The sequence below is a fragment of the Cottoperca gobio genome, chromosome 1 (assembly GCF_900634415.1).
Source record: "Cottoperca gobio chromosome 1, fCotGob3.1, whole genome shotgun sequence".
Classification (NCBI taxonomy): Eukaryota; Metazoa; Chordata; class Actinopteri; order Perciformes; family Bovichtidae; genus Cottoperca; species Cottoperca gobio.
In genome coordinates, this window is record NC_041355.1 from 19,404,392 (window position 1) to 19,430,366 (window position 25,975).

The 25,975-nt window shown below is 43.8% G+C and overlaps 1 protein-coding gene and 2 non-coding genes across 11 annotated transcripts in view; all 3 read left to right on the forward strand.

Moving 5' to 3' along the window:
• The first annotated feature begins 499 nt into the window (after positions 1-499).
• htt (huntingtin) overlaps positions 500-25,975 on the forward strand; it is a 36,283-nt gene continuing 10,807 nt past the window's right edge. For 4 of the 9 annotated variants that reach the window (XM_029452575.1, XM_029453036.1, XM_029452642.1 and 1 more), the window contains exons 1-53: positions 500-865; positions 2,019-2,102; positions 2,287-2,419; positions 2,724-2,783; positions 2,915-2,994; positions 3,176-3,314; positions 4,031-4,172; positions 4,302-4,480; positions 4,564-4,768; positions 5,114-5,161; positions 5,969-6,046; positions 6,162-6,556; positions 8,675-8,801; positions 9,448-9,563; positions 9,672-9,783; positions 10,218-10,355; positions 10,668-10,826; positions 10,911-11,008; positions 11,092-11,231; positions 11,752-11,815; positions 11,966-12,066; positions 12,236-12,382; positions 12,641-12,761; positions 12,868-13,013; positions 13,112-13,296; positions 14,216-14,439; positions 14,560-14,686; positions 14,788-14,912; positions 15,405-15,515; positions 15,640-15,717; positions 16,433-16,656; positions 16,773-16,851; positions 16,979-17,140; positions 17,228-17,283; positions 17,465-17,613; positions 17,821-17,957; positions 18,048-18,164; positions 18,822-18,944; positions 19,087-19,343; positions 19,448-19,590; positions 19,767-19,995; positions 20,218-20,353; positions 20,470-20,649; positions 20,946-21,122; positions 21,393-21,469; positions 21,902-22,037; positions 22,165-22,287; positions 22,405-22,612; positions 22,843-22,988; positions 24,901-25,078; positions 25,219-25,320; positions 25,443-25,627; positions 25,729-25,855. In XM_029452575.1, coding sequence (XP_029308435.1) covers positions 768-865; positions 2,019-2,102; positions 2,287-2,419; positions 2,724-2,783; positions 2,915-2,994; positions 3,176-3,314; positions 4,031-4,172; positions 4,302-4,480; positions 4,564-4,768; positions 5,114-5,161; positions 5,969-6,046; positions 6,162-6,556; positions 8,675-8,801; positions 9,448-9,563; positions 9,672-9,783; positions 10,218-10,355; positions 10,668-10,826; positions 10,911-11,008; positions 11,092-11,231; positions 11,752-11,815; positions 11,966-12,066; positions 12,236-12,382; positions 12,641-12,761; positions 12,868-13,013; positions 13,112-13,296; positions 14,216-14,439; positions 14,560-14,686; positions 14,788-14,912; positions 15,405-15,515; positions 15,640-15,717; positions 16,433-16,656; positions 16,773-16,851; positions 16,979-17,140; positions 17,228-17,283; positions 17,465-17,613; positions 17,821-17,957; positions 18,048-18,164; positions 18,822-18,944; positions 19,087-19,343; positions 19,448-19,590; positions 19,767-19,995; positions 20,218-20,353; positions 20,470-20,649; positions 20,946-21,122; positions 21,393-21,469; positions 21,902-22,037; positions 22,165-22,287; positions 22,405-22,612; positions 22,843-22,988; positions 24,901-25,078; positions 25,219-25,320; positions 25,443-25,627; positions 25,729-25,855 — 7,411 coding nt within the window. In that variant the 5' untranslated portion in view covers positions 500-767. The remainder of the gene's footprint in view (positions 866-2,018; positions 2,103-2,286; positions 2,420-2,723; positions 2,784-2,914; positions 2,995-3,175; positions 3,315-4,030; positions 4,173-4,301; positions 4,481-4,563; positions 4,769-5,113; positions 5,162-5,968; positions 6,047-6,161; positions 6,557-8,674; positions 8,802-9,447; positions 9,564-9,671; positions 9,784-10,217; positions 10,356-10,667; positions 10,827-10,910; positions 11,009-11,091; positions 11,232-11,751; positions 11,816-11,965; positions 12,067-12,235; positions 12,383-12,640; positions 12,762-12,867; positions 13,014-13,111; positions 13,297-14,215; positions 14,440-14,559; positions 14,687-14,787; positions 14,913-15,404; positions 15,516-15,639; positions 15,718-16,432; positions 16,657-16,772; positions 16,852-16,978; positions 17,141-17,227; positions 17,284-17,464; positions 17,614-17,820; positions 17,958-18,047; positions 18,165-18,821; positions 18,945-19,086; positions 19,344-19,447; positions 19,591-19,766; positions 19,996-20,217; positions 20,354-20,469; positions 20,650-20,945; positions 21,123-21,392; positions 21,470-21,901; positions 22,038-22,164; positions 22,288-22,404; positions 22,613-22,842; positions 22,989-24,900; positions 25,079-25,218; positions 25,321-25,442; positions 25,628-25,728; positions 25,856-25,975) is intronic. The other 5 variants (XM_029452796.1, XM_029453182.1, XM_029452715.1 and 2 more) reach the window with 4 other exon arrangements.
• Positions 13,607-13,736, forward strand: LOC115016220 (small Cajal body-specific RNA 14). The gene has a single exon (XR_003833093.1).
• Positions 15,777-15,906, forward strand: LOC115016225 (small Cajal body-specific RNA 14). The gene has a single exon (XR_003833094.1).

Here is a 25,975-nt window from a genome sequence, read left to right on the forward strand (position 1 = left end):
GGTGGCATTGTTATTTGCTGCAGTTAAGACGTTATTAAAAATCTCACTACAACTTTCTTCACCCATTACATGGAAGTAATTTCTGATTAAAGTTATATTCTTTTTTTTTTCTTTCCTCCAAATCGTCCTATAATAAATCAGGGGTGGGTATAATAAACTACAGTATTATTGTTCAGAGCCAGATAAACTAGTTTTCCTCCTTGATTTGATTCTCGGGAAACTCACTTAGCCTCCCCTCCGTCGCACCTCCCACTCATCATTCTTGGCGAACGGATAAAAGCCACAGCTACAGTATTGGTGGTGTTCAAATATGCTTTTACACAATCTGGATTACAGTGGTCCCGTGACAGCAACAATAACAACAAAAGAAAAAAACCATCGTCACTTATTGGTTCTTTTTCAAGTCACTCAAGATGAAACCACGATCTGATTGGCCGCTGACGTTACACACCTCCCCGTTCTGTCAAACTCACATATGCCACTTCCTGGTGTGGTTTGTCGGGTGAACGCAGCGCTGCATCAAATATGGCTTATTATCGACCAGCGTTTTGTGCATTTAGGATTGATATTGTTAAGGAATAAGATATATCTTGCACCTAGAGAAGGCAGAGAGCCGGTGGTAGTTGTCGCGAGCAGTGTTAGCACTCTCGTCGCACTACGCACCGCTTGCTCTCTCCGTGCGCTAACTTGTCCCCACTGTTCTAGCTAGTTAGCTCACATAGTAAATATTAGCTAACCTAGCTAGCTTGATACTGTTGATTACTAAAATGGCCACCATGGAGAAATTGATGAAGGCATTTGAGTCTCTGAAGTCATTCCAGCAACAACAGGGACCACCAACTGCTGAGGAGCTTGTCCAGAGACAGTAAGTAGATTTCTGTCTTACGGTGACTGCATAGCAAGCTAACAGCTACACAGGTAGTTTATCTTGCGAGCTAACGTTTGTTGCCTCTCAGGTCCAATAGCTAGCTTGAAGCCAGTTACGCTAACATGCAAACCAGGAACCAGAGTCTAAGCTGTTATTTAAACATCTCTTCTGTTTTAGATCTACTTGTTGTCAGAAAGTGCAGCAGTGCTTTTGTTGCCTGATATTGACATTATTTGAGTGTCAGCTTTTAGATTTCTCGGGTCAGACTAGCTGATTGATAGCGAACATATAGGGCGTCCGCTAATTGATGCCCACGCACCTGCTAAAGGGATCAGGACAGGGGCAATTTAAGGCTCAGGGTCTGCTTAATAAGTTGATCTCGGAAGAACAATTCCGTTTGGAAAGCAACGTTTAAATTGTGCATGTAACATTGTGAAATTATTTGCACAGAAGGGTGCATATCCTAACTACTTTTATCAATGACCTGGCGCATTAATATGGCAGCCCAATGGACTGACGTCACACTATCTCTCCCTATCCTGATCAATACAGCAAAAGGTGCTGTATGGCCGCATGTCTTGCTCTTGTTTAGCCCCTGCACTAGGAACCAAGCGTTTTAATTCAGTGAACACATGCCAAACACCTTCAGTAAAGACAGTACTATATTCCCCACCTTTTCAAATCTATTATTCAGCCAGTCAATCATTTCAAGGAAATTTGTCAAATTTTAGCATCAGCACCAACAAAGTCATTGGGCTCATCTGCAGGTCCATAGGTCTCAAAAAATGTCTATTTTCAATTTCTAGTATGGATTGCTTGTCCTTTTTGTTTAGTATACAGTATCACTTATTTATTAAGGTAATATACTACTGTGGTTGATTTATTATAAATCATGCTTTTATTGTATCGAATTAGTATAAACATCTAGTCCATATAACAACTGAAAGCTATTATCCTGGATAGGATTAGATCTTGAACCCAATTGTTCTTTCTCTCTCTCTCTCTCTCTCTCTCTCTCTCTCTCTCTCTCTCTCTCTCTCTCTCTCTCTCTCTCTCTCTCTCTCTCTCTCTCTGACTTGATATTTCCTTGTCTTTTGCTGCATCTGGTTTTTTGTCCCTTCCCAACCCCCCTATCTTTCTTCTTTTACAGGAAAAAAGAACAGGCTACCACAAAGAAGGACAGGGTCACCCACTGCCTGACAATATGTGAAAACATCGTGGCTCAGTCTCTGAGGTAGGCCTTGCTGATTTAACTTTTTTTAATTCAATTAAATGTAGGTTTAACAGTTGAGTTGGGTTGCATTGAGAGCGTATGACATTGTTTAATGTGTGAACAGTTCAGTATAGTCTTATTGACGTATACAAAGGTTGAATATGTATGTGCGTAATGACATTTGGCTCACTTTTCCACCCTATGGTCCTGGGAGCAGAACGTCTCCAGAGTTTCAGAAACTGCTGGGCATCGCCATGGAGATGTTCCTGCTCTGCAGTGATGACAGCGAATCAGACGTCCGGATGGTAGCCGATGAGTGCCTCAACAAAATCATCAAAGTGAGCAGGACGCCTACCACTCTCTTCTCTCTCCTTTTCAACATTGTCCTTCATTGTTTCTTCAATAATAGGACAATGGGTAGATCATTATTTAATTTTCTGTGCATTTACAGGAGAATGAGCCTTGATTTGGGTTTGTGTGATGTGTTCAGATGTGCTATCACCTTATCAATCCATTTAAAAACACTAAAAGATGATGTGTATAATTATCAAACCATCCTGGGCAACATGGCTGATTTCAAAAATAAAAACTGGTTTAAAATAAACAACTACTATAATGATGATTTTCTATGTTTATTTTCAGGCGCTGATGGACTCCAACCTGCCTAGACTGCAGCTGGAGCTGTACAAAGAAATTAAAAAGGTGTGTGTGTGTGTGTGTGTGTGTGTGTGTGTGTGTGTGTGTGTTGTACTTTTTTTGGCTTGACCTTTGTTTCATGTAAAGTGTGAAAATGAAAACACTTATGTGTTGATGTTAATGAGTGTTCTCTGTAGAACGGTGCCTCTCGGAGTCTGAGGGCAGCTTTGTGGAGGTTTGCTGAGCTTGCTCACCTCATCAGACCACAGAAATGCAGGTATACACACACAATTCCTGAAAATGGCTTTTTACTTCATTCACCTAACAATCATATGTAGTAGCAGTAGTAGTAGCAGGAGTAATAGCAGTAGTAGTAGTAGTAGTAGTAGCAGCAGCAGTAGTTTTAAATGCTTTTTTTGTTCTGTTTGCATTCTTATCCCTCCCTCCATGTGGTCCAGACCCTACCTTGTCAACCTGTTGCCATGCCTCTCCCGAATCACCAAGCGGCAGGAGGAGACCGTACAGGAGACTCTGGCTGCCGCAATGCCCAAGATCATGTCCGCCTTGGGACACTTCGCCAATGATGGCGAGATAAAGGTATCCACATGTTTTGTGTTTCTTCTGTTCTCCCAACGATCAAAAATAAGCTTGCGTTAGTTTACCTGAAGGTCATTATTAAAACAAGCTGAAGAGAGGTTCCATGTACAAACGTTTTTATTTCCCATCATGGCTCCATAAACATTACAATTTGAAGGCTTGCTCCCTTCCAGCATTGTCAAAAATCACAATAATTAAAAAACTAAAACTAAATAAAAACTCATTCAATAAATCACAAAAAATATGACTAAATAAAAGTAACAATACGCCACTTACACAGGAACATTATACTGTCACGTTACCTTTTTTATATACTTAACTTACTGTTTTACAAGTGTATATACATTTATTTATTACTGCTCATTATGCATACATATTTAGCTTTTACTTTGTGATTTAAAAATTGCATATTTAATGAGAATTTTTGGGAAAGATTTCCATTGCCAACGACTGCTACTCTTTAATTGTTGTACATATAATAATGAAGAACTTGAACATTGACATCAAATCAAATGTATTTATAGAGCCCAATATCACAAATGACACATTTGTCTCAGTGTGCTTTACAGACTGTACAGGATACGACACCCTCTGTCCTTAGACCCTCGCATCGCACAAGGAAAAACTTCTTAAAAGAAACCCCACAATTAAAGGGGGAAACATGGAAGACATGCATATCTGTGAATCCTGAAAGCTTGGTTTCATTTTCGTCTCAGGTGCTGCTAAAGTCATTTGTGGCCAACTTGAAGTCCAGCTCCCCCACCATCAGGCGGACAGCAGCCAGCTCAGCAGTCAGTGTGTGCCAACACTCCAGACGCACCAGCTACTTCTACACCTGGCTTCTTAATGTGCTGCTGGGTAGGTCCACACACACACACACACACACACACACACACACACATACTCCAGCATGCACCATTAAATCTCTCCAGACATTCAAATAGGACAAGTAAACGCACACCTCCCTGACATTCTGTCATTTTCTAGGTCTGCTGGTTCCAGTGGACGAGGAGCACCCCACCCACCTAATTCTGGGAGTGCTGTTAACCCTTCGCTACCTGATGCCTCTGCTGCAGCAGCAAGTCAACACCTCCAGCCTCAAAGGAAGCTTTGGAGTCATGAGGAAGGAGGCTGATGTCCAGCCGACACCTGAGCAGCTGCTACAGGTAGAGAGAAGATGGTAAATGTGTGGTCGGTTTTTATGTCAATTATAGAGTTTTGACTAAATTTTACATTTGTGTGTCTGAAGGTGTACGAGCTGACCTTACACTACACACAGCACTGGGATCACAATGTGGTCACAGCGTCTCTTGAGCTCCTGCAGCAGATGTTCAGGACTCCTCCGCCAGAGCTTCTGCACATGCTCATCACTGCGGGCAGCATCCTGCACGGCACTGTGTTCCGCCAGGACACGGAGAGCCGTGCACGCTCCGGCAGCATCCTCGAGCTCATTGGTAAATACATCAGTCGGGATTGTCTTCATAAAGCTTTTGTAAGATGTAATGTGGGCTCTTCATAATCGCTTGGTACTTGGGACGCAAGTGTTTCTGCTTCAGGTAGCTTTTAATTCATTAACACTTACTGACTCACACTTTGCCAGGTAATTAGTCCACCAAATTGTGTTGTTTCTCTACTCTAGTTTCCTCTTTGGTCTATGCTGTCTGCCTTTTTTATTTGCTTGCTAACTCTTTCCCTGTCGTCTGTAACTAATCGTTCTGTTTCCTATGACTCCTTCTGAGCTTTTGCTGCTTTTTTCTTCCTTGCCTCCTGTTTCTACTTCCTGTTCCTGCCGTTTGCAGCGGGGGGAGGGTCTTCCTGCAGCCCACTCCTTCTTAGGAAACCGAGAGGTGACTAGTTTATTTATCTCCTCTACCCACCTCTACCCTTTGACTGATGTTTCAGTCAGGGATTTTGGCAAATTTACCGCTGACTGAGACACCTATGGTGGTTGATTGTCCTCTAAATTCTCAAACTATTGTTATTAAGGCTGTCAAGCGATTTTATATATATATATATATATATATATATATATATATATATATAGATATATATATATATATATATATATATATATATATATATATATATATATATATATATATATATATATATATATATATATATATATATATATATATATATATATATATATATATATATATATATATATATATATATATATATATATATATATATATATATATATATATATATATATATATAAAAAAAAAAAAAAAAAATCAAATTAATTACAAGCTTTGTGATTAATTAATCTCGATTAATCGCATATAACAATATTTGCTGTCTGAGCTCCGTGCAATGGAGGGGACGGGCGCCGGGGACGGGTGCTGTCAGAGCTCCGTGCTGTCGGACCAAAAGTCAGGGGAATCTAGGAGCGCGATTAATTTTCGTTAATATTTTTACCGCGTTATTTGTTCTGTGATTAATTAATCGAAATTAACGCGTTAATTCGACAGCCCTAATTGTTATTGAAGCACATAATGTCTCTTTTCTTTATGTGTATATACCCAAGAAAATCTGAAGCAGAGCTTGTTGTTTTTAATGCTCTCAGTTAAAAGTAAATTTGCACCACCCAGGTTTTAGTCTTTTTCCCTAGTGTGATGTTGTGTTTACACTAAACCTGTTGTTTCCAGGTAAAATGCTCTCTGGGGAGGAGGATGGCTTGGAGGATGACGCTGAAAGGACAGAGGTCACCACTGGTGCCTTCACAGGTGAGATGCACCTACCAGGACGCAGAATGTAAAGTATTTGGCAGCTTCAGTTTTCAAACTAGATGGTAAACGTCATGCAGCAGTAAAGAATATACTTTGTGTGTCTTTCCTTCAGCGTCCGTCGTTGGTGCAGACGGCTCCTCCGCGGCCCAGGTGGACATCATCACCGAGCAGCCGCGCTCCTCCCAGCATACCCTGCAGCCTGGCGAATCTGTGGACCTCAGTGCCTCGTCAGAGCAGGGCGGCGGCGGGGGTGGGACATCTGCATCAGACACTCCCGAGTCACCCAATGACAACGAGGAGGAAATGCTGAGTCGGAGCTCCAGCGGCGGGGCCAACATCACTCCGGAGACGGCTGACTACACCACACCTGAGACGGAGGGAGGGCCCTCAGGAGAAGGAGGGACTCTGCTGGGCACTAACGATCGCTCGCTTCCACCCAGTGACTCCTCACAGACCACCACGGAGGGACCAGACTCAGCTGTCACCCCTTCAGACGTAGCAGAACTGGTCAGTGTGACTGTGTGGGCATAACAGTGAGATTTAAATTGGTTGGAGAACACAGCGTGTGCATGATGCTACACTTCATAGAATTAGGATTTGTAGAATGGACAAAATATTCACTCCATCTTTTTAACGATTATAGGGCCATATCAGTGGTTTTCATATTAAGGCCTATTACCTACATATTTCATAAACTTTGAAATTACCATGACCTTGTAACCATTCTGCAAATCGTAGCATCATTCTTTCTAGAGATGCAGCGATCGACCGGCCACCGGAATGGATCGGCCTCATTGTTCATTGTTTTTTATTATGAACACACAATTTAATTAAAATTTTCCCTAAAAGAAAACTTACAAAAGTTGTTGTATATGCTCTCAATTATAGTTCTTAGAACGTGAATCAGAATCGGCAGCTTATGAAAAATCAAGAAAACAAAGAAAGTTGCAATTGCTGCAAATCTAATTCTCTCACCTTACAGAAAGCCACTAGCTGCAGTTCATGCTGTTAAAAGCTACTTCTTGTGACCGCATGGTGCTGCAGAAAAATTCAGATAGTCCACGTTGGTTATATTCTGAAATGGAAGTGATAATCAGAAGTTTAAATACAGACAACTCTCCATTCAAAGAGATGGTATGTTAGTCTTGGTATGGCCTTTTCCCACTGGCAGTACAGTGTTGCTAAAAGATTTGGGAACTGGTTGGCAGTCATGTTAATACAATAAATAAGTAAATAAAGGAACATGCACACCACATGCCTAGTCATCTTTTCACATCTAATGGTGTGTATACAGTATTTTATAGTGCTCCTTAGAATACATGGGATGAGATGTCACACGCTTCACTTGGGTTTGGCTGCTCCCCTTCAGAGACGTTGTGGTGTGAGGTTGTCCACTCTAACTATTCTACCTCTATGGTCTTGCCCCCTCTCCTTTTATCCTTCTCCCCGCTTCGTCGCAGTCAGCGCATTCCATTGCCGCGGGTGATCGAGCCGCCCCCTCCCTCGCCAACCTCCACCGAGGGTCCCGATGCCACAGACAGCGACTCTTCTGTCTACACTGCTTCCTCTTCGTCGTCTTCTTTCTCTTTTTCCTCCTCTTCCTCCTTCTATGCCACCTCCTCCTCTAGCACTAGTGACAAGGTCAGCCAATTGGACACTTTGAACAGAGTGGGAGGGGCTTGCTTGTCTGGAAACTTTTGGCTTTCTCTTTGTCCGTCACAACCCATGCACAGAATTGACCCTGCTTATTGCTACTTTTCCCTTCTTGTTGTCATTGACAAAACATTCTGCCCCTTCTTCTTTTCCTCGTTTCCGGTGATTCCCTCCCAAAAATGAGAAGCTTTAAAAAGACCTTTATAAAAACAAGCAGCCCCAACGTCCCGTGTTGATGGCTTGCAGTGAAGAGTTCAAAGTAGAAGCATGAAGGCCATCTGTTCCTTTTTTAAGTGTTCTTCAGACTGTGACCTGGAAAAACATTTATTTATATACATGTTTTAATTAAGAGTACTTTATACATAGTGTTAGGAAAAACTAGTTGTCTGTAAAATGTCATGTGTGAACCTCATGTAGTCTGTCGTAAAAATAATCAAAGTTGAATAGTTTGGATCAAAAGCTTGCTCTTCCTCTGGTGGATTGAGTTCGTGTGTGTGTGTGTGTGTGTGTGTGTGTGTGTGTGTGTGTGTGTGTGTGTGTGTGTGTGTGTGTGTGTGTGTGTGTGTGTGTGTGTGTGTGTGTGTGTGTGTGTGTGTGTGTGTGTGTGTGTGTGTGTGTGTGTGTGTGTGTGTGTGTGTGTGTGTGTGTGTGTGTGTGTGTGTGTGTGTGTGTGTGTGTGTGTGTGTGTGTGTGTGTGTGTGTTTGTGTAGTTGATTTGCTGTACATGAAGTGACCCAAGCATGATTTAGTCGACCTTTTAAATAGGGAACGTTTGTTTGACTTGCAGTTCTAGTCGTTGTTTGTTATGCTGTCTCTGTCCTCAATCCAGCAAATCTAACTCCAAAACAAATGTGTCGGAACCATTTCGGTTTCCTTTGCATGAAGTTACATTTCAAATGTGTTCAATTTGGTGTTTCTGTAATGTGAGCTTTGTTCCTCACTGGACGTGTTTGCTTTGTGTCTGTGCATCAGGTGCTGGATGGCAGTGAGAGTCAGTACTCTGGGATGCAGATCGGGACATTACAGGATGAAGAAGATGAAGGAGCAGCACCTTCCGCCCAAGAAGAACACCCAGAACAATTCCTGCAATCAGCACTGGGTATGTTTGTGGACACAATTACCCATTCCTAAGTCCCGCCCCTTTTCGCTCTGTGCACCAATAGCGGTTGAGCAAGCTTGATTGTTATACTTGGATATGCTACGTCTGTTCGAAGGTTACAATGCTATGTAAGTCGCATAACATTGGTGTCCCAATGTTCACGGACATATTACGGTGTAGTCTCATTTTAAGTTGGCTAATCTTAGCAAAACGCTAGCTAACACTACATCAAGAGGAGTTAGCCTAATGTCAGCTAGGTTTGCTTCCTTCCTATTTCTGTAGTCATGTTAAAGGAAAAGGACAGATGGGTTAGTTGCTGACATGTTTTTAAGATGACATGAAGAGACAGAGAAGATAAAGGCTAATGTTCCTTTGTTCATATTATCTCTGTAAGGCTACCTGCTGACCCTAAGTAACTTTTGGTGTCCTTTATTTGGATATACACGGCGTCTAACATTGAAACGGGAAAAGTTACCCCTGTGAATATATCCCTCCCTTGAATACTTTAGTTCTTGGTGTCGGCTTCTTCAAGCCCAAAATCTAATACCCACTGCAGCATACACAGGAAACGTGGTTTTCACTAAAACCAGTTTGTGTCTATTGTTTTAAAGCTTTAATGATTATTTCTATTTGTGTTTGTGTGCAGCTCTGAGCAAACCTCATCTCTTCGAAGGCCGAGGTCACAACCGGCAGGGTTCAGACAGCAGCGTGGACCGCTTCGTACCAAAGGACGAACCTGCAGAACCTGAACCTGACAACAAGGTAACGATTCACCCAGATAAAAACATCCATGCCAGTTTGGTGCACTGGAAGGTAAAGTCAGCAAAATGATTATGCGTCTGTCTCTAACTATAACTGCCTGCTCCTCAGCCATCGCGGATAAAAGGCCCAATCGGACATTATACAGACCAGGGGGTGGAGCCACTGGTGCACTGTGTACGGCTTCTTGCGGCTTCCTTCCTGCTGACAGGACAAAAAAATGGTGAATGTTTCAAAACAGCTCAAAATGTGGCATCTGTGTGTTTAAAAAAAGAAGAGTCATCCCATTTGTCTACAAATAGATGTACAGTAAGTCTAAATACATGCAACTGAAACTAGCTGAGTTTAGCTGAGATGCTCACGTTGGAGCAACTGTTAAACTGTGTCATGAACTTTCAATAATGTAATAGTTATGTTTATTGGTTAGATCGATCGATGCTAGACTTGGCTATGACAGCCCTAATAAATAGATTCACTTCAGATGTTCATAAGTGTGAACTGTTGGGATATTAATGAACTAATTCATTATTTAAAAGCTTATTATAAAACCTGTGTTTTATAGCAATGAGCAAGATTTGGAGACACAACCTCAAAATAATGTTGTCAATTGTTTATCTGGTCACATCATCATCATCATCTTTGCAATTTCTTTTCCAGGTCTGACCCCTGACAAGGAGGTGCGAGTGAGCGTGAAGGCTCTGGCCGTCAGCTGTATTGGGGCAGCAGCAGCGCTCCATCCTGAAGCCTTCTTTAATTCCCTCTACATGGAGCCGCTGGACGGCACTCCAGTAGAAGGTAGGGGCATAAAAAAAATGAAAGACAATCCTTTTGAGATGATGCATGACACCTGAACATGTGTTATTATCTCCATTGGAATCATTGATGCACCTTTCCTTAGCGTTTGAAGAATTCGACAAGGTGTCATCAATGGCTGCCATTTAGCTACTCTGAAACTAAAGCAGTGAATTGGAATACAGCCATTGATATTTACACCTCTGTGTTTCCTATTTGACAGGTCAAAGCTGTAGTAGAAGTTACTGACGACTGTATTTGTGCATCTTCCGCATCGTCTTTGACCCCCCACTCTCTTTCTCTGTCCCCTTGCAGAGCAGCAGTATATCAGTGACATGCTGGGCCTCATTGAACATGGGGACCCCCAGATCAGAGGGGCCACAGCCATCCTCTGTGCAGCCATCATACAAGCCGCGCTCACCAAAACACGTTACAACATACACAGCTGGCTGGCCAGTGTGCAGAGTGCAACAGGTTAGTGTCTATATGTACAGGTGTGTTGGCGCTAACATGTTGAAAGTGTAGATGGCATTCTCACCTGTCTGTCCTGCTCTCCAGGTAACCCTCTGTCCCTGGTGGACTTGGTGCCTCTGCTCCAGAGAACTCTTAAAGATGAGTCCTCAGTCACCTGCAAGATGGCTTGCTCTGCAGTGAGGGTAAGACATATCTATACAGGTGTGTCAGTAATCTGCGTTGTGCGTGCGTGTGTTTGACTCTGACCTTTTTTTATGCGTCTCAGCACTGCATCATGACCGTGTGCAGCAGCACCCTGAGTGAGCTCGGCCTGCAGTTAATGATAAACCTTCTTGCTCTGAGGGACTCGTCCTATTGGCTTGTTCGCACTGAGCTCTTGGAGACCCTGGCTGAGATGGACTTCCGGTAGGTTCAATTTTGATCTTTCTTTTTTTTAGCTACTGGAGTTACTTACGAAGGCATCTTGCTATCACAAGTGCTTTTTCTAACTCATTATATCCTACACATTAACAATGTCTGTTAATGTGTATATACCATGTCTTATTTCTTCACATAAAAATGCAACAGAACTAAACTTTTAATGTAACACTGTTAGGGGCGTGATATACAGGTATTTTTTAATATAGATATCATGGTTAATAATACCCTTATGATAATATCCAGTAAAAAATCTTAAATCATTTCATTTGGCTTTTTGTACAGTTCTTGTTAGACTCTCCAACCCTACTATTCTGGTATTTTGAGTGTAATTAGATTTTTGAAAAAGATACATGACTCATAATAAACTAAATGTTCAATACATATTGCAAAGTATCGTTATCATGAATTATTTTGGCCGAGATAATTGTTAAAAGAAAATAAGATATCGTGAGAGCCCTTTTTCCAGTGATTTCCTTTTGAAGATATTCCCTCGTTCCTCTTTTAGGTTAGTTAATTTCCTGGAGAGAAAAACGGAGACTTTGCACAAAGGGGATCATCACTACACTGGGGTAAGTTCTCCATTCTGCCTTCCTTGTAGTCTTGCTGTGGAAATGAAGTCTTTGTTAATGTTTTTAGATACAAACGCATGCCCGGTGTACACTAACCGTTTTCAACTCTAGTTGCTGAGACTGGTCCCTAACACATTATTCTCTCTCTAGCGGCTGCGGCTGCAGGAAAGAGTCCTGAATGATGTGGTCATCAGACTGTTGGGAGATGATGACCCCAGAGTCCGGCACGTGGCCGCCTCTGCTGTCAGCAGGTATACCATCTCTTCTCATATACTGCACTGTCTATACACATCGTGTATACTGCACTTTACTGTAGACAAGCACACTTTGAATTTCTCTTTGTTACAATTTCTTAAATCAGTTTTCCCCCCTAATTACCATCTTTCTAATCCTCCCCACATGTTTCTCTGTCTCTACCAGGCTGGTTTCCAGGTTGTTCTATGACTGCGACCAGGGTCAAGTGGACCCAGTAGTGGCGATTGCCCGGGACCAGAGTTCTGTCTACCTGCAGCTGCTGATGCATGAGACACAACCCCCCTCCCAGTTCACAGTTAGTACAATCACAAGGTATGTGAACACACACAGACACACACTCCTTTGGTGTCACAGCTCATAGGCTCCCAATGACCTTCCTATTGCTAAGAAATCATTCTCTAGATCATTGGTCACGTTCGTTTTATGGTATGGTGCTTTTATGTTGTATTGTAGATACTGTCAGAGCTTTGAAATGACTTAAAAAATAAATAATAATAATGATAAAAAAGTTGAATTACTAAGCTCTTGAAAAAAATCAGACGACAATCTGCTCTTTTTTCTGTCTGCCAGGACGTACAGAGGCTACAACTTGTCCAACAATGTGTCTGATGTCACAATCGAGAACAATTTGTCCAGAGTGGTGGCTGCCGTCTCCCACACTTTCACCGCCTCTGCCTCCAAAGCCCTCACTGTGAGCGTTCAGACACACATTTACCTTTTTTGTACCTGCTGTATTCAAAGTTTCTGGTGTGTATGTTTTGTTTTCATGACATTCCTTTTTTTCTGTTTCTCTGCAGTTTGGCTGCTGTGAGGCCTTGTGCCTCCTGGCTGTACATTTCCCAGTATGCACTTGGAGTACAGGCTGGCACTGCGGCTATGTTAGCTCCAGTAGCAGCTTTTCTTCTCGCTCTAGTCTGAACCGCAGCAGAGGCAGGGCCCTCAGGTCTGTGCACCTTCTCTCTGGTGAATTCATCCTGCTCTTCTTTTCATTTCCTCTTTCTCAATACTCACCTGATGATCTTCTGTCTCCCTGCTCTGCAGTGTGTCGCAGCCCAGCAGTGCTCCAGCCTCTTCAGCCACCTCCTCATCTGCACCAGACACTGAGCGGAGGACTCTGACAGTAGGAATGGCCAACATGGTCCTCTCTTTACTCTCCTCCGCCTGGTTTCCACTGGATCTCTCTTCGCACCAGGATGCACTTTTGCTTTCTGGCAATCTGCTCGCTGGTGGGTAATACATTTCACATGACCATCCTGTTCATGAACTTTATAATGTATTTGCACTACGGATAAATCAAGTATTCTACCAATTATTTCATCGTTTGTTCGAGCAATGTGATAAAAATAACGTGCCTTTTTTATAAAGAGCAAATATAAATATACAAAAGAGAAAATATGACTGTTGTTTAAAATGCGTACAATAATATTTTCTGTAAAAACTATTTAGTTTAAGTGCCATGTAACATTCTTTGATTCAAAGAAAGGGGAATTGATTTAAGCTAATATTTTAGTGATCGAGTTACTTGAATTTGTGTGTGTGGCAGTCTTTATGGTTCCAACACTGAGCAGTGTGCTGCAACTGGTGCGACGCCACACAGAGTGAGGCTGGTTCCTTACGACAGGGTCTGTAAAGGAGTTGGTTTCCCTGAGCGATGGTTCCATACATCTTTATACACACACAAAGTGCTAAACAAGCAGGGTGTTGTGTTGCCTGTGCCTTTTCTTTTAAACACAATCAATTCCCTAGTTGTTAGAAAAGTTAACAAATGAAGGATGAAGAAATGCTCTGCATTGTGCATATCAGTGAATTAATCTATTACAGAAACTGCTTTTTATTAAAATAATTCTACCAATTATTCCATTGTTTGTTCGAGCAATGTGATAAAAATAACTTTCCTTTTTTATAAAGAGCAAATATATAAAAGAGTTAATATGACTGTTCTCTTAAAATAAACTACTAATTGGTTTGTAACATTCTTTGATTCAAAGAAAGGGGAATTGATTTAAGCTAATATTTTAGTGATCGAGTTACTTGAATTTCTCGAGGAATCATTTCAGCCCTAATCTTTCAAACACACCTCCCTCAAACAAAACTTTGAGGCAAAAGCAGCAACTTGATGAACAAGTCCCTTTAATCATGTTCCAGCTGTGGCGCCTAAATGCATGCGTAACCCCTGGGCTGGAGAGGAAGAAGGCAGCAGTGGCGGCACCAACACTAGTGGCGGCCCAAATAAGATGGAGGAACCCTGGGCAGGGCTGTCGGAGCGCTCCCTGGTGGCCATGGTGGAGCAGCTCTTCTCTCACCTACTGAAGATCCTCAACATCTGTGCCCATGTGCTGGATGACACACCACCTGGAACAGCAGTGAAGGTAACTGTTCACAGTATTTGTTGTTTGGTTGGATTGGCTTTTATCTGCTTATGACACAGTTGCATGCGCAGGAAGTATTGTATTGAGTTCACCTTTTGTACTCTGTTTCCTTCTTTTTAGGCCACCCTCCCTTCCCTGAGTAACACCCCCTCCCTCAGTCCCATCCGGAGAAAAGGCAAGGAGAAGGATGCTGCTGAGCCCAGTGCTGCCCCTATGAGCCCAAAGAAAAGCATTGAGATCAACACAGGTACATGCTCACCTGAACATGCACCAGCACAGGTACAGATCATCTCTCTGAGGTGTCTGTGAATATTTAACAAGTTTGTTGTGTGCTTTGGTTTTGAGCAGGCAGGCCAGCAGACGGTACGGGGTCAACCGCCGTCAACAAATCTACCACCCTCGGAAACTTCTACCACCTGCCAACCTACCTCAAGCTCTACGATGTCCTCAAAGCTACACACGCCAACTTCAAGGTCAGAACAAGCATCCATTTAAAACGGCTTTCTATCATAATGGTAGGGGAGGTACAGAATGTCAGTTTCTTTTTTTACATTGAAAGCTTCTATGAAGGTTTTTTGAAAAGAGCTTTGAATGTCTGTTGCAATGTTTAAACAATAATGTGCAGCAACCCTGGGCTGCTGTGGATGGGACGAGTCCTATCCACATATATCCTTATATGGGTCGCCCGCTTTACCAGGTGAGCTACCAGCAACCTGTCTTTTGACTACTGAGAATTTTAATGAATATATCCATCTTTCTAAGCAGCCACACTGGAATCAAATTCTACAGATAGTATAATACTAATAATAGTGTAGCCTAATCTGCACACTCAAATGTTGGTCAACATAATAAATGAAGCCTCGAACTATTCGGTACAGCCCTACATAACAGAAAGGTTTTCTACAGGTTGTATTATCCTAAATGATGGTTACGGCTGGTGTTAATTGTGTTTTGTTATCTCCTAGGTGACGCTGGACCTCCACAGTAGCCAGGAGAAGTTTGGCGGTTTCCTGCGTTCTGCTCTGGATGTTTTGTCTCAGCTCCTGGAGCTCACCACACTACATGACATCAGCAAGGTAACCATCGGCTCTACTGGAACTCAGACATTGTTAAAGTGTTGATTCGTAGGAGCAGGAAGGAGGAGCGACTGGACGGAAGCTGAATTGAATAAAATGATTATATTACTATATTCTCTTTCAGTGTGTCGAGGAAATCTTGGGCTACCTCAAGTCCTGCTTCTCCAGAGAACCTACCATGGCTACTGTTTGTGTACAACAGGTCAGTAACTGTGTTTATGTCTCGGATTGTAGATATAGTTTTGTATTGTTGGGGTGTGTGTGGCAGTCTTTATGGTTCCAACACTGAGCAGTGTGCTGCAACTGGTGCGACGCCACACAGAGTGAGGCTGGTTCCTTACGACAGGGTCTGTAAAGGAGTTGGTTTCCCTGAGCGATGGTTCCATACATCTTTATACACACACAAAGTGCTAAACAAGCAGGGTGTCGTGTTGCCTGTGCCTTTTCTTTTAAATACAATCAATTCCCTAGAAAAGTTAACAAATGAAGGATGAAGAAATGCTCTGCATTGTGCATATCAGTGAATTAATCTATTACAGAAACTGCTCCTAGAACAGAAATTACTTCTTTCTTTTAAAAAGAAAAGAAAGAAAAGAAAACCAACTGATAATTGTGAAAGATGTACATTTATTAGTATTAAGCACAGCCAATCAGACTGCTCTCGGAATAAACTAAATATGTGGGTTTTTCTTCTGAAAACATAAGTTTTCAGTACTTTGCTTGCAGACGTGAGGCCTTACAGAGAGAATTATCCCATTAAAGACCAATGTCACTAAATTACAAGGAAAAATGTTGAGAATCCACGTATCTGATTTTAATCCAAGCGGAAAAAATGTGCCTTTTTTAATGAGTTTTATTTTGAAAATGCAACACCGCTAGACAAACATGGTCTCCAAAGTATTGCTTTTTTTCTTTAGCTGTTGAAGACCCTGTTTGGCACCAACCTAGCCTCCCAGTGCGAGGGCATCCTGAGTGGACCCAGTCGCTCCCAGGGCAAGGCTCTCCGTCTTGGCTCATCCAGCCTGCGACCAGGCCTCTACCACTACTGCTTCATGGCGCCGTACACTCACTTCACTCAGGCTCTCGCAGACGCCAGTCTCCGTAACATGGTGCAGGCTGAACAGGAGCAGGACACCTCTGGGTGAGTTGTAGCAACACACAGACTAGACCCAGGAGCATAAGAGGACATGTTTCCAGATAAATGCACTGAAATACAGGTAGAACATTACAGAAGCTGTCGTCTTGTTCCACTTCTAGATGGTTTGATGTGATGCAAAAAGCTTCGAACCAGCTGAGGTCCAACATTGCAAATGCAACACGCCAAAGAGGAGACAAGGTAAACGTGCACTGATTGTGAACAGCTAAAAACATGACGAGCGGGATTCCAAATGATTTTCATTGCTCGTTTGCCTGAGTGAGGAGCTGCTGTTCTGAAAGCTCTGGCCTCCTCTTTGCTTTTCCAGAATGCCATCCACAACCACATTCGTCTGTTTGAGCCGCTGGTGATCAAAGCTTTGAAGCAGTACACCACCAGCACCTCTGTGGCCCTGCAGAGACAGGTACTGGACCTGCTTGCACAACTTGTGCAGCTCAGAGTCAACTACTGCCTGCTTGACTCAGATCAGGTAAAACTAAAAAAACACACGTGTCTATGCTTTTGCATCTTCAACTGCTGGAATTGAGCTCACTCAGGAAGATATTCTCTGTTTCAGGTGTTCATAGGCTTTGTCCTGAAGCAGTTTGAGTACATTGAAGTGGGACAGTTCAGGTGAGTTCACTCCTGTAAAAGAACGATGTATTATCAGAAACCCATGTGTGTCTCTCTTCTGTTAAACTTCTTTTTGCATGTGTTGGTTACACAAGTGATTAAAACTCGCTTCCTCTTAACTGATCAGCTCAAACATTCCAGTGTCGTCCGGTGAACTGAAATAATTCCTGTTCTCGCACAGAGATTCGGAGGCCATCATTCCCAACATCTTCTTCTTCCTGGTGCTGCTGTCTTACGAGCGTTACCACTCCAAGCAGATAATCAGCATCCCCAAGATCATCCAGCTGTGTGACGGCATCATGGCGAGCGGCAGGAAAGCTGTTACACACGGTGAGGGGAACAAAAGCAATACACACACCATACATACACATTTCACTGAAGTGTACTCTCTTACATTCCTAAACATCACTTCAAACTAACTAATAACCTCAAACGCACATCCTCACTGTCGCTGGAGCACCAACTTGTTTGTCATAAATACAGACCTGGCTATAGAGTCTAAAGCAATTAGATTTTACTTTCCTCTTTCCTCCACAGCCATCCCAGCCTTGCAGCCAATAGTCCACGACCTGTTTGTGTTGAGGGGCTCAAACAAAGCTGATGCAGGCAAAGAGCTGGAGACACAGAAAGAAGTGGTGGTCTCCATGCTGCTCAGACTTGTGCAACACCATCAGGTACGCTCACAAATGGATTCAAACAGACGCAGCACGCTAATGTCAAAGCATTCTACTTTTTATTTTCCACCTGTGTCACATGTGTTGTAGGTGTTGGAGATGTTCATCCTCGTACTGCAGCAGTGTCACAAAGAGAATGAGGACAAGTGGAAGAGATTATCCAGACAGATTTCTGACGTCATACTTCCAATGATCGCTAAGCAGCAGGTAGGAAGAGGCGTGCAGGTGTTTGTGACCTCTGATCAAGCTATTAACACGGTGAGATCAAAGCTGTTGGTCCAAACTGACAAATATTAGCGATTTGAAAATACAATGTATAAAACTGTTTCTGTTAGAAACAGTTGGTGCCGGATTTCAATGTCACAGGGGCTTCATAAAGAATTATCCAAAATAAAATGAATAAGCAGGCTACACTGAACACGTGATTGGAGAAACTGCTGCAACACATGGCTTCCACTATAATCAGTGAGCTCAGCGTGTTAATGGAGCGCTCTGTCTGCATTTATTACCAGCTGGAGGTTGCGTAGTAACTTCATCCCTTACGTAGCCCACTGTAGTCTGCACATGTTAACTCACCCACTCGTTTTACACAATCCCTAAACGAAAGCTCAACGTCTTGTTTGGCCTGCGACTCGCAGCCCTACGCTGTCGGTGCACTGCAGGCGTAGCCGGTAAAAAGATGCATTGCGCGAATGTTCCGCATCTGTTTTGTCTTCAATGTAGCCAAAGCGGATATTATGACCGGAGAGATTTAAATGCGTCACACTGCAACAGATTTTCCCTAAAGAAATTGCCAGATCAGAAAATGGTAAAAACCCTTACATTTGTCATCAATAAATATTATGGTATGTTGTGTCCGCACAGATGCACCTGGATTCTCCGGAGGCGTTGGGAGTGTTGAACACTCTGTTTGAGACTGTGGCGCCCTCCTCCCTCAGACCTGTAGACATGCTGCTCAAGAGTATGTTCACCACCCCGGTCACCATGGTGAGGCATCTCATCTGAACATGCACAAAGAAGTGCACAGGCTTTTGGCTTGTCCATTCGATGTACAGTAACACCTTGTTTACTTTTTAAGTGATTGCAAAATATAGATTTTTGACTTGAACTCAAACCTCCGCTCCTCCAGGCTTCAGTAGCTACAGTCCAGCTGTGGGTGTCCGGTATCCTGGCAGTGCTCCGAGTACTCGTCTCCCAGTCCACTGAGGACATTGTCTTGTCACGGGTACACGAACTCTCCCTAACCCCGCATCTCCTCTCCTGCCACACAATCCGTCGCCTGCATCAGCAGAGCCCCTCCCCAAGTGACCCCCCTACTGATGCACTAGGCAGCCAGGAACCTAATGGTGAGGCACAAAAAGCCCTGCCTGAGGAAACCTTTGCCAGGTTAGTGTGTGTGTGTGTGTGTGTGTGTGTGTGTGTGTGTGTGAACTGCTGCCCCTGCATGTTTGTAACCACTGCTTTGTCTCCACGTGGCTTCTTTTTCCCAGGTTCCTGCTCCAGCTGGTAGGAGTGTTGCTGGATGACATTTCCTCCAGACAGGTTAAAGTGGACATTACGGAGCAGCAACACACCTTTTACTGCCAGCAGCTGGGCACACTGCTCATGTGTCTCATACACGTCTTCAAAAGTGGTGAGCTTGTACACATTTAATAGTCAATTTTGTTGTAGGTTTGGCCAAAATGGTAGTTATTGAGCTTTAGAAATAATTATATTGAACTAAATCTGTTGCTTGAGGTTCTTTGGCAATGGAGCACTTTGAACTCTGTGACAGCCCTTTCCATCTTTTTGCTTTCCTTTCCCTTCCAGGAATGTTCCGCAGGATCACAGCTGCAGCTAGCCGTCTCCTGAAGGGAGAGGGTGGAGGTGGGCAGCCTGGCGCAGAGGCCGGCCTGTTTTACCCCCTCGAGGCTCTGAACAGCATGGTGCAGTGCCTGATCACCACCCACCCCTCCCTGGTGCTGCTGTGGTGCCAGGTCCTCCTCATCATCGACTACACCAACTACTCCTGGTGGGCGGAGGTGCACCAGACACCCAGGTAAGAACAGATGGTATGAGTGACTCATCGATGTCAGGTTTATTTGTGGAGACCTTTAATCATACACCCTCCCAGTGGACCGGGGAAATACTCTGAAGATCTCAGGATAACGTTGATAATGAAATATCATAATTGTAAAACTAAAAAGGAGCAGTGCAACTAATTGTCCAACATGAAAGCACTGTATTTTGTGACCATCTACCCTGTGTCCATCCTTCTCAGGAGACAAAGCCTCTCTTGCACAAAGCTGCTGAGCCCTCACTCAGGGGAAGGAGAAGAGAAGCCAGAACATCGCTTGGCTATGGTCAACCGAGAGATTGTACGCAGGGGAGCCCTCATCCTCTTCTGTGACTATGTGGTGAGACTCGTACATGATTTGATTGATATTAATCATTTACAAATGGATCATCAAAAAAATGTTTTCTTTTGTATTTAAGTTAATGTGCAACTTTGATTTTTCTCACGGAAAAACAGTGTCAGAACCTTCATGACTCGGAGCATCTGACCTGGCTGATTGTCAACCACGTGCGTGACCTCATCAGTCTTTCCCATGAGCCTCCAGTGCAGGATTTCATCAGCGCCGTGCACCGCAACTCAGCTGCCAGTGGTCTCTTCATCCAGGCCATCCAGTCCCGCTGTGACAACCTCAGTGCTGTGAGATTACACCCTTTTAGCTCCCGCCCACTCCATCACCCCCCATTAGTCAAGTTATTTTATTCTGTCAATTCAATCTTGACCAAATAAGCCCTTGCTTTTCTTTTCTTCTTTACTCCACCACCTGCTAAGTCTTAAGTACTCTTCCCCACTCAGTTGAGGTTGCCCCGCACCACTGAACATTTTCTTTTCCTGTTCCATCTATCCTGCCCTTCCTCTTCGCCTCCCTTTCCCTTTGCCTTCCTTCTGTCATCCCGCTGCTGCCTTAATAACTGAATCCTCTCCTCCTTTTGCAGCCCACCATGTTGAAGAAGACTCTGCAGTGTTTGGAAGGCATCCACCTGAGTCAGTCTGGCTCCTTGCTGATGCTTTATGTGGACAAGCTGCTCAGTACACCCTTCAGGGTTCTGGCTCGCATGGTGGACACACTGGCGTGTCGCAGGGTGGAGATGCTGCTGGCTGAGACGCTACAGGTACACATTATGGATTGGTGTGCATTTTCTGGTCACAAAGCAGTTTGCTTGTAAATTGAACAACAACAGTTTGAGCAAATAGGAGCCCAAAAGAGCGCCCAACATGTATAAGACTCAGGAATACTTTGATGGAAATGGATAAACATATTCAGATGCAGACTTGGCGTCTCTGTTATGTCAAGCTTTGGGAAAATTGTGAATTTCTTGCTTAGGAAAACAATTTAATTTCCCTGAAGTTGAACACGTGTTGATGTGTTCTCCACCTTGCAGAACAGTATAGCTCAGCTGCCTGTGGAGGAACTGCACAGGATCCAGGAATACCTCCAGACCAGTGGCCTGGCTCAGAGGTAAAGCTCTTCTGTCTTGCATCAAATTTGAGGAGTAGTTTGAAGTTTTAGCTTTCTGTTGCATATTTTACACTTATCAGAACAAACGACAACAAAATAATGTAAATAAAACGCACCAGTTAACAAAGCAAAAACAAAACCTAAACTAGAACAATGTACTCAGTGTGTGTGTGTGTGTGTGTGTGTGTGTGTGTGTGTGTGTGTGTGTGTGTGTGTGTGTGTGTGTGTGTGTGTGTGTGTGTGTGTGTGTGTGTGTGTGTGTGTGTGTGTGTGTGTGTGTGTGTGTGTGTGTGTGTGTGTGTGTGTGTGTGTGTGTGTGTGTGTGTGTGTGTGTGTGTGTCTGTCGTCGTCCCCCCGGGAAATGGCGCCATGTCTTCAGAGATTAAAGTTAAAGATGTTTTAGTTGTAACCTCTTCCTCTCTCTTATTACAGGCACCAGAGGTTCTACTCCCTGCTGGACAGGTTCAGAGCCACTGTTGCCGACACCAGCAGCCCCACTCCTCCTGTGACATCACACCCCTTGGATGGGGATCCACCACCTGCCCCTGAGCTGGTCAATGCAGATAAGGTGAGGGATGAGGGAATTGGGGTGCAAGTATGTTTCTCATGTTTTAACTGCATGCCTTGACCCTGCAAAGAAAGGAAATACAGTAAAGGAGGTGTATATATAATATTTAATCAAACTTTGTTTTCAGGAGTGGTACGTGGCTCTGGTGAAGTCTCAGTGTTGTCTTCGTGGAGACGTTTCCCTGTTGGAGACGACAGAACTCCTCACCAAACTACCTCCCGCTGACCTCTTAAACATCATGAGCTGCAAGGTGACACAGACTGCAGTGCCGCCATGTCACACCTCGAGGATAAACATTCTTGACCATATTGATTAATTAAAATTGGATTATATTTAATCTGATTCTGGTCTTTATTTTCCACCGCAGGAGTTCAACCTAAGCCTGCTGTGTCCATGCCTGAGTATGGGGATGCAGCGGTTAGCCCGGGGTCAGGGGTCACTCTTGTTGGAGACAGCCTTGCAGGTGACCCTAGAGCGGCTCGCGGGGGTCACCGGGTCACTTCCTGTCCCACACCAGTCCTTCCTGCCACCCGACCAGCCACAACCCTACTGGAAACAAATAGCTGATGTGTATGGTGAGTGGTCGATAGAAGTCAGTTTTCAGAATTAGTCATTCCTAAGTCTCGTAACATTTGACCTCTTGTACAAGTTGGCGTGAGCATAAAGACGTGACTTCGTATTACAAGCAGGACAATGTTGGTTTGAAATTTAAATCTGAGGGTAGAAATACAGGAGAACTCTTCTCCCTCTGAAACTCCTCTTTTAAGTATTCTGTGTATGCATGCGTCTGCGGTCTGTATTTCAGATGAGCCAGGTTTCTACCCCAGGGTTCTATCGCTGTGCAGAGCTCTGTCCCAGTACCTGCTGATTGTGAGCCAGCTGCCTTCTTCACTACATATCCCCTCTGACAAGGAACACCTCATCACCACGTTCACCTGCACTGCCGCTGAGGTGAGAGACCACATATTAAACTCGTCCTTTTTCTTATAACTCGGTTGCTTATATATTCATATTATAACCTAATTATAATATTATTATATTAATTATTATAATAATAATCAGTTTACTGATAACATGGTGTCATTTTTGGGGATAAAAGATTTTTTGAATTACTTCAAGTTTGAGCCACTAACCATGTCTATTGTTACTTCAAGTATACAGTATATCTCAAAAGTGAGTACACCCTTTAGATTTTTGCAAATATTCTGTTATATCCTTTCAGGGGATAACATTATCCTACTGAAACTTTGATATAACTTAAAGTAGTCAGTGTGCTGCTTGAATAACAGTATAGATTTATTGTCCTTTGAAAATTACTCAGTACACAGCTGTTAATGTCTAAACAGCTGGCAACAAAAGTGAGTACACCCCATAGTGAACATGTCTAAATTGTGCCCAAAGTGTCAATATTTTGTGTGACCACCATTGTTATCTAGCACTGCTTTAACCCTCCTGGGCATGGAATTCACCAGAGCTGCACAGGTTGCTTCTGGAATCTTCTTCCACTCCTCCACGACGACATCACGGAGCGCCCGGATGTTGGACACCTTGCACTCCTCCACCTTCCTCTTGAGGATGCCCCACATGTGCTCAATTGGGTTTAGGTCTGGAGACATACTTGGCCAGTCCATCACCTTAACCTTCAGCTTCTTCAGCAAGGCCGTTGTCATCTTGGAGGTGTGTTTAGGGTCATTATCATGTTGGAAAACTGCCCTACGGCCCAGTTTCCGAAGAGAGGGGATCATGCTCTGCTGCAGGATGTCACAGTATATATTGGAATTCATGTGTCCCTCAATGAAATGCAGCTCCCCAGTGCCGGCAGCACTCATGCAGCCCCAGACCATGATGCTGCCACCACCATGCTTGACTGTAGGCAAAACACATTTGTCTTGGTACTCCTCACCAGGGTGCCGCCACACACGCCGGACACCATCTGACCCAAACAGGTTTATTTTGGTCTCATCAGACCACAGGACATGGTTCCAGTAACTCATGTTCTTGGATTCATTGTCTTCAGCAAACTGTTTGCGGGCTTTCTTATGCATCGGTTTCAGAAGGGGCTTCTGTCTGGGGCGACGGCCATACAAACCGATTTGATGCAGTGTGCGGCGTATGGTCTGGGCACTGACAGGTTGACATCCCACTTCTGCAACCTCTGCAGCAATGCTGGAAGCACTCGCACGTCTATTTTTGGAAACCAACCTCTGGATATGACGCTGAGCACGTGGACTCAACTTCTTTGGTCGACCCTGGCGAGGCCTGTTCCGAGTGGAACCTGTCCTGGAAAACCGCTGTATGATCTTAGCCACTGTGCTGCAACTCATTTTCATGGTGTTGGCAATCTTCTTATAGCCAAGGCCATCTTTGTGAAGCGCAATAATCCTTTTTTTCAGCCGCTCAGAGAGTTCCTTGCCATGAGGTGCCATGTTGTCCAGCATTCAGAGAGAATTGTGCCCAAAACACCAAATTTAACAGCCCTGCTTATCATTTACACCTGAATCCTTGTAACACTAACGAGTCACATGACACCAGGGCGGGAAAACAACATCATTGGGCACAATTAGGACATGTTCACTATGGGGTGTACTCACTTTTGTTGCCAGCTGTTTAGACATTAACAGCTGTGTACTGAGTAATTTTCAAAGGACAATAAATCTATACTGTTATTCAAGCAGCACACTGACTACTTTAAGTTATATCAAAGTTTCAGTAGGATAATGTTATCCCCTGAAAGGATATAACAGAATATTTGCAAAAATCTAAAGGGTGTACTCACTTTTGAGATATACTGTATTTGCTTCTTTTAGAGGTATGTCAGTCATGTTTTTGTCTTACCACCTTGTATGTCTCTGTCTTCACCCAGGTGGTAGCGTGGCGTCTCCTCCAGAACCAGTTGCCCCTGAGTGTGGACCTGCAGTGGGCTCTGTCCTGCCTGTGTCTGGCCCTGCAGCAGCCCTGCGTCTGGAACAAACTCTCCACACCAGAGTACACCACACACACCTGCTCCCTCGTCTACTGCCTACGCCTCATCATTGTTGCAGGTGAGGCAGCCTCCAGGACAGTTTGTACATTCCCTATGGATTAAGTATTAAGTAGGGTCAATGCCATGACTGACTTAACGCTCAACATTTCTGTGTTTTATTTTTCAATGCTGGTCAAACATTTTGTCTTTGCCTCCCAGTTGCTGTGAGTCCTGGTGACCAGCTTCTGCATCCAGAGAAGAAAAAGACGAGAGCAGAGAGCGATGCTGAAGGAGACGAAGTGGACTCGGCACATGCTGACCGTGAGCCCTCACTTAGAGAAATATTAAAACCTCGTCACTGTGTGATGTCATTTCTTCTGAGTCGGACCAAAGAGGGAGTTTGCCATCATATAACCCTTAAAGCTTTCACCTGTGTGTTGCAGACATGGGCGAGTGGCAAGCATGTGAGATCATGGCGGAACTGGTGGAAGGCCTGCAGAGCATTCTTGCCGTGGGTCACCATAGAAACGGTGCATTCCCCGCTTTCCTCACACCAACCTTGCGCAACATTGTCATCAGTCTGTCCCGACTGCCTCTGGTCAACAGCTACACCCGAGTACCTCCACTGGTCAGTGTGTGTGTGAAAGATATTATGCCTTGAGTTTGTATACATGAATGAATTGGCCTATTAAAATGTGTGTGTGTGTGTGTGTGTGCGCTTGTGTGTAGGTTTGGAAACTGGGCTGGTCCCCTCAACCAGGAGGAGAGTACGGCACAACGCTGCCTGAGATCCCTGTGGACTTCCTGCAGGAAAAGGATGTCTTCAGAGAGTTCCTCTACCGTATCAACACACTGGGTACAGACATGGAATGGGCTTTCCCTTTTTTTGTTTATGTTTCATGTTTAGCTCATCAATGACATTGTCTACTAGGGCTGGCAACGGAAACTATATATATTTTTAGAAGGAATATTCAAA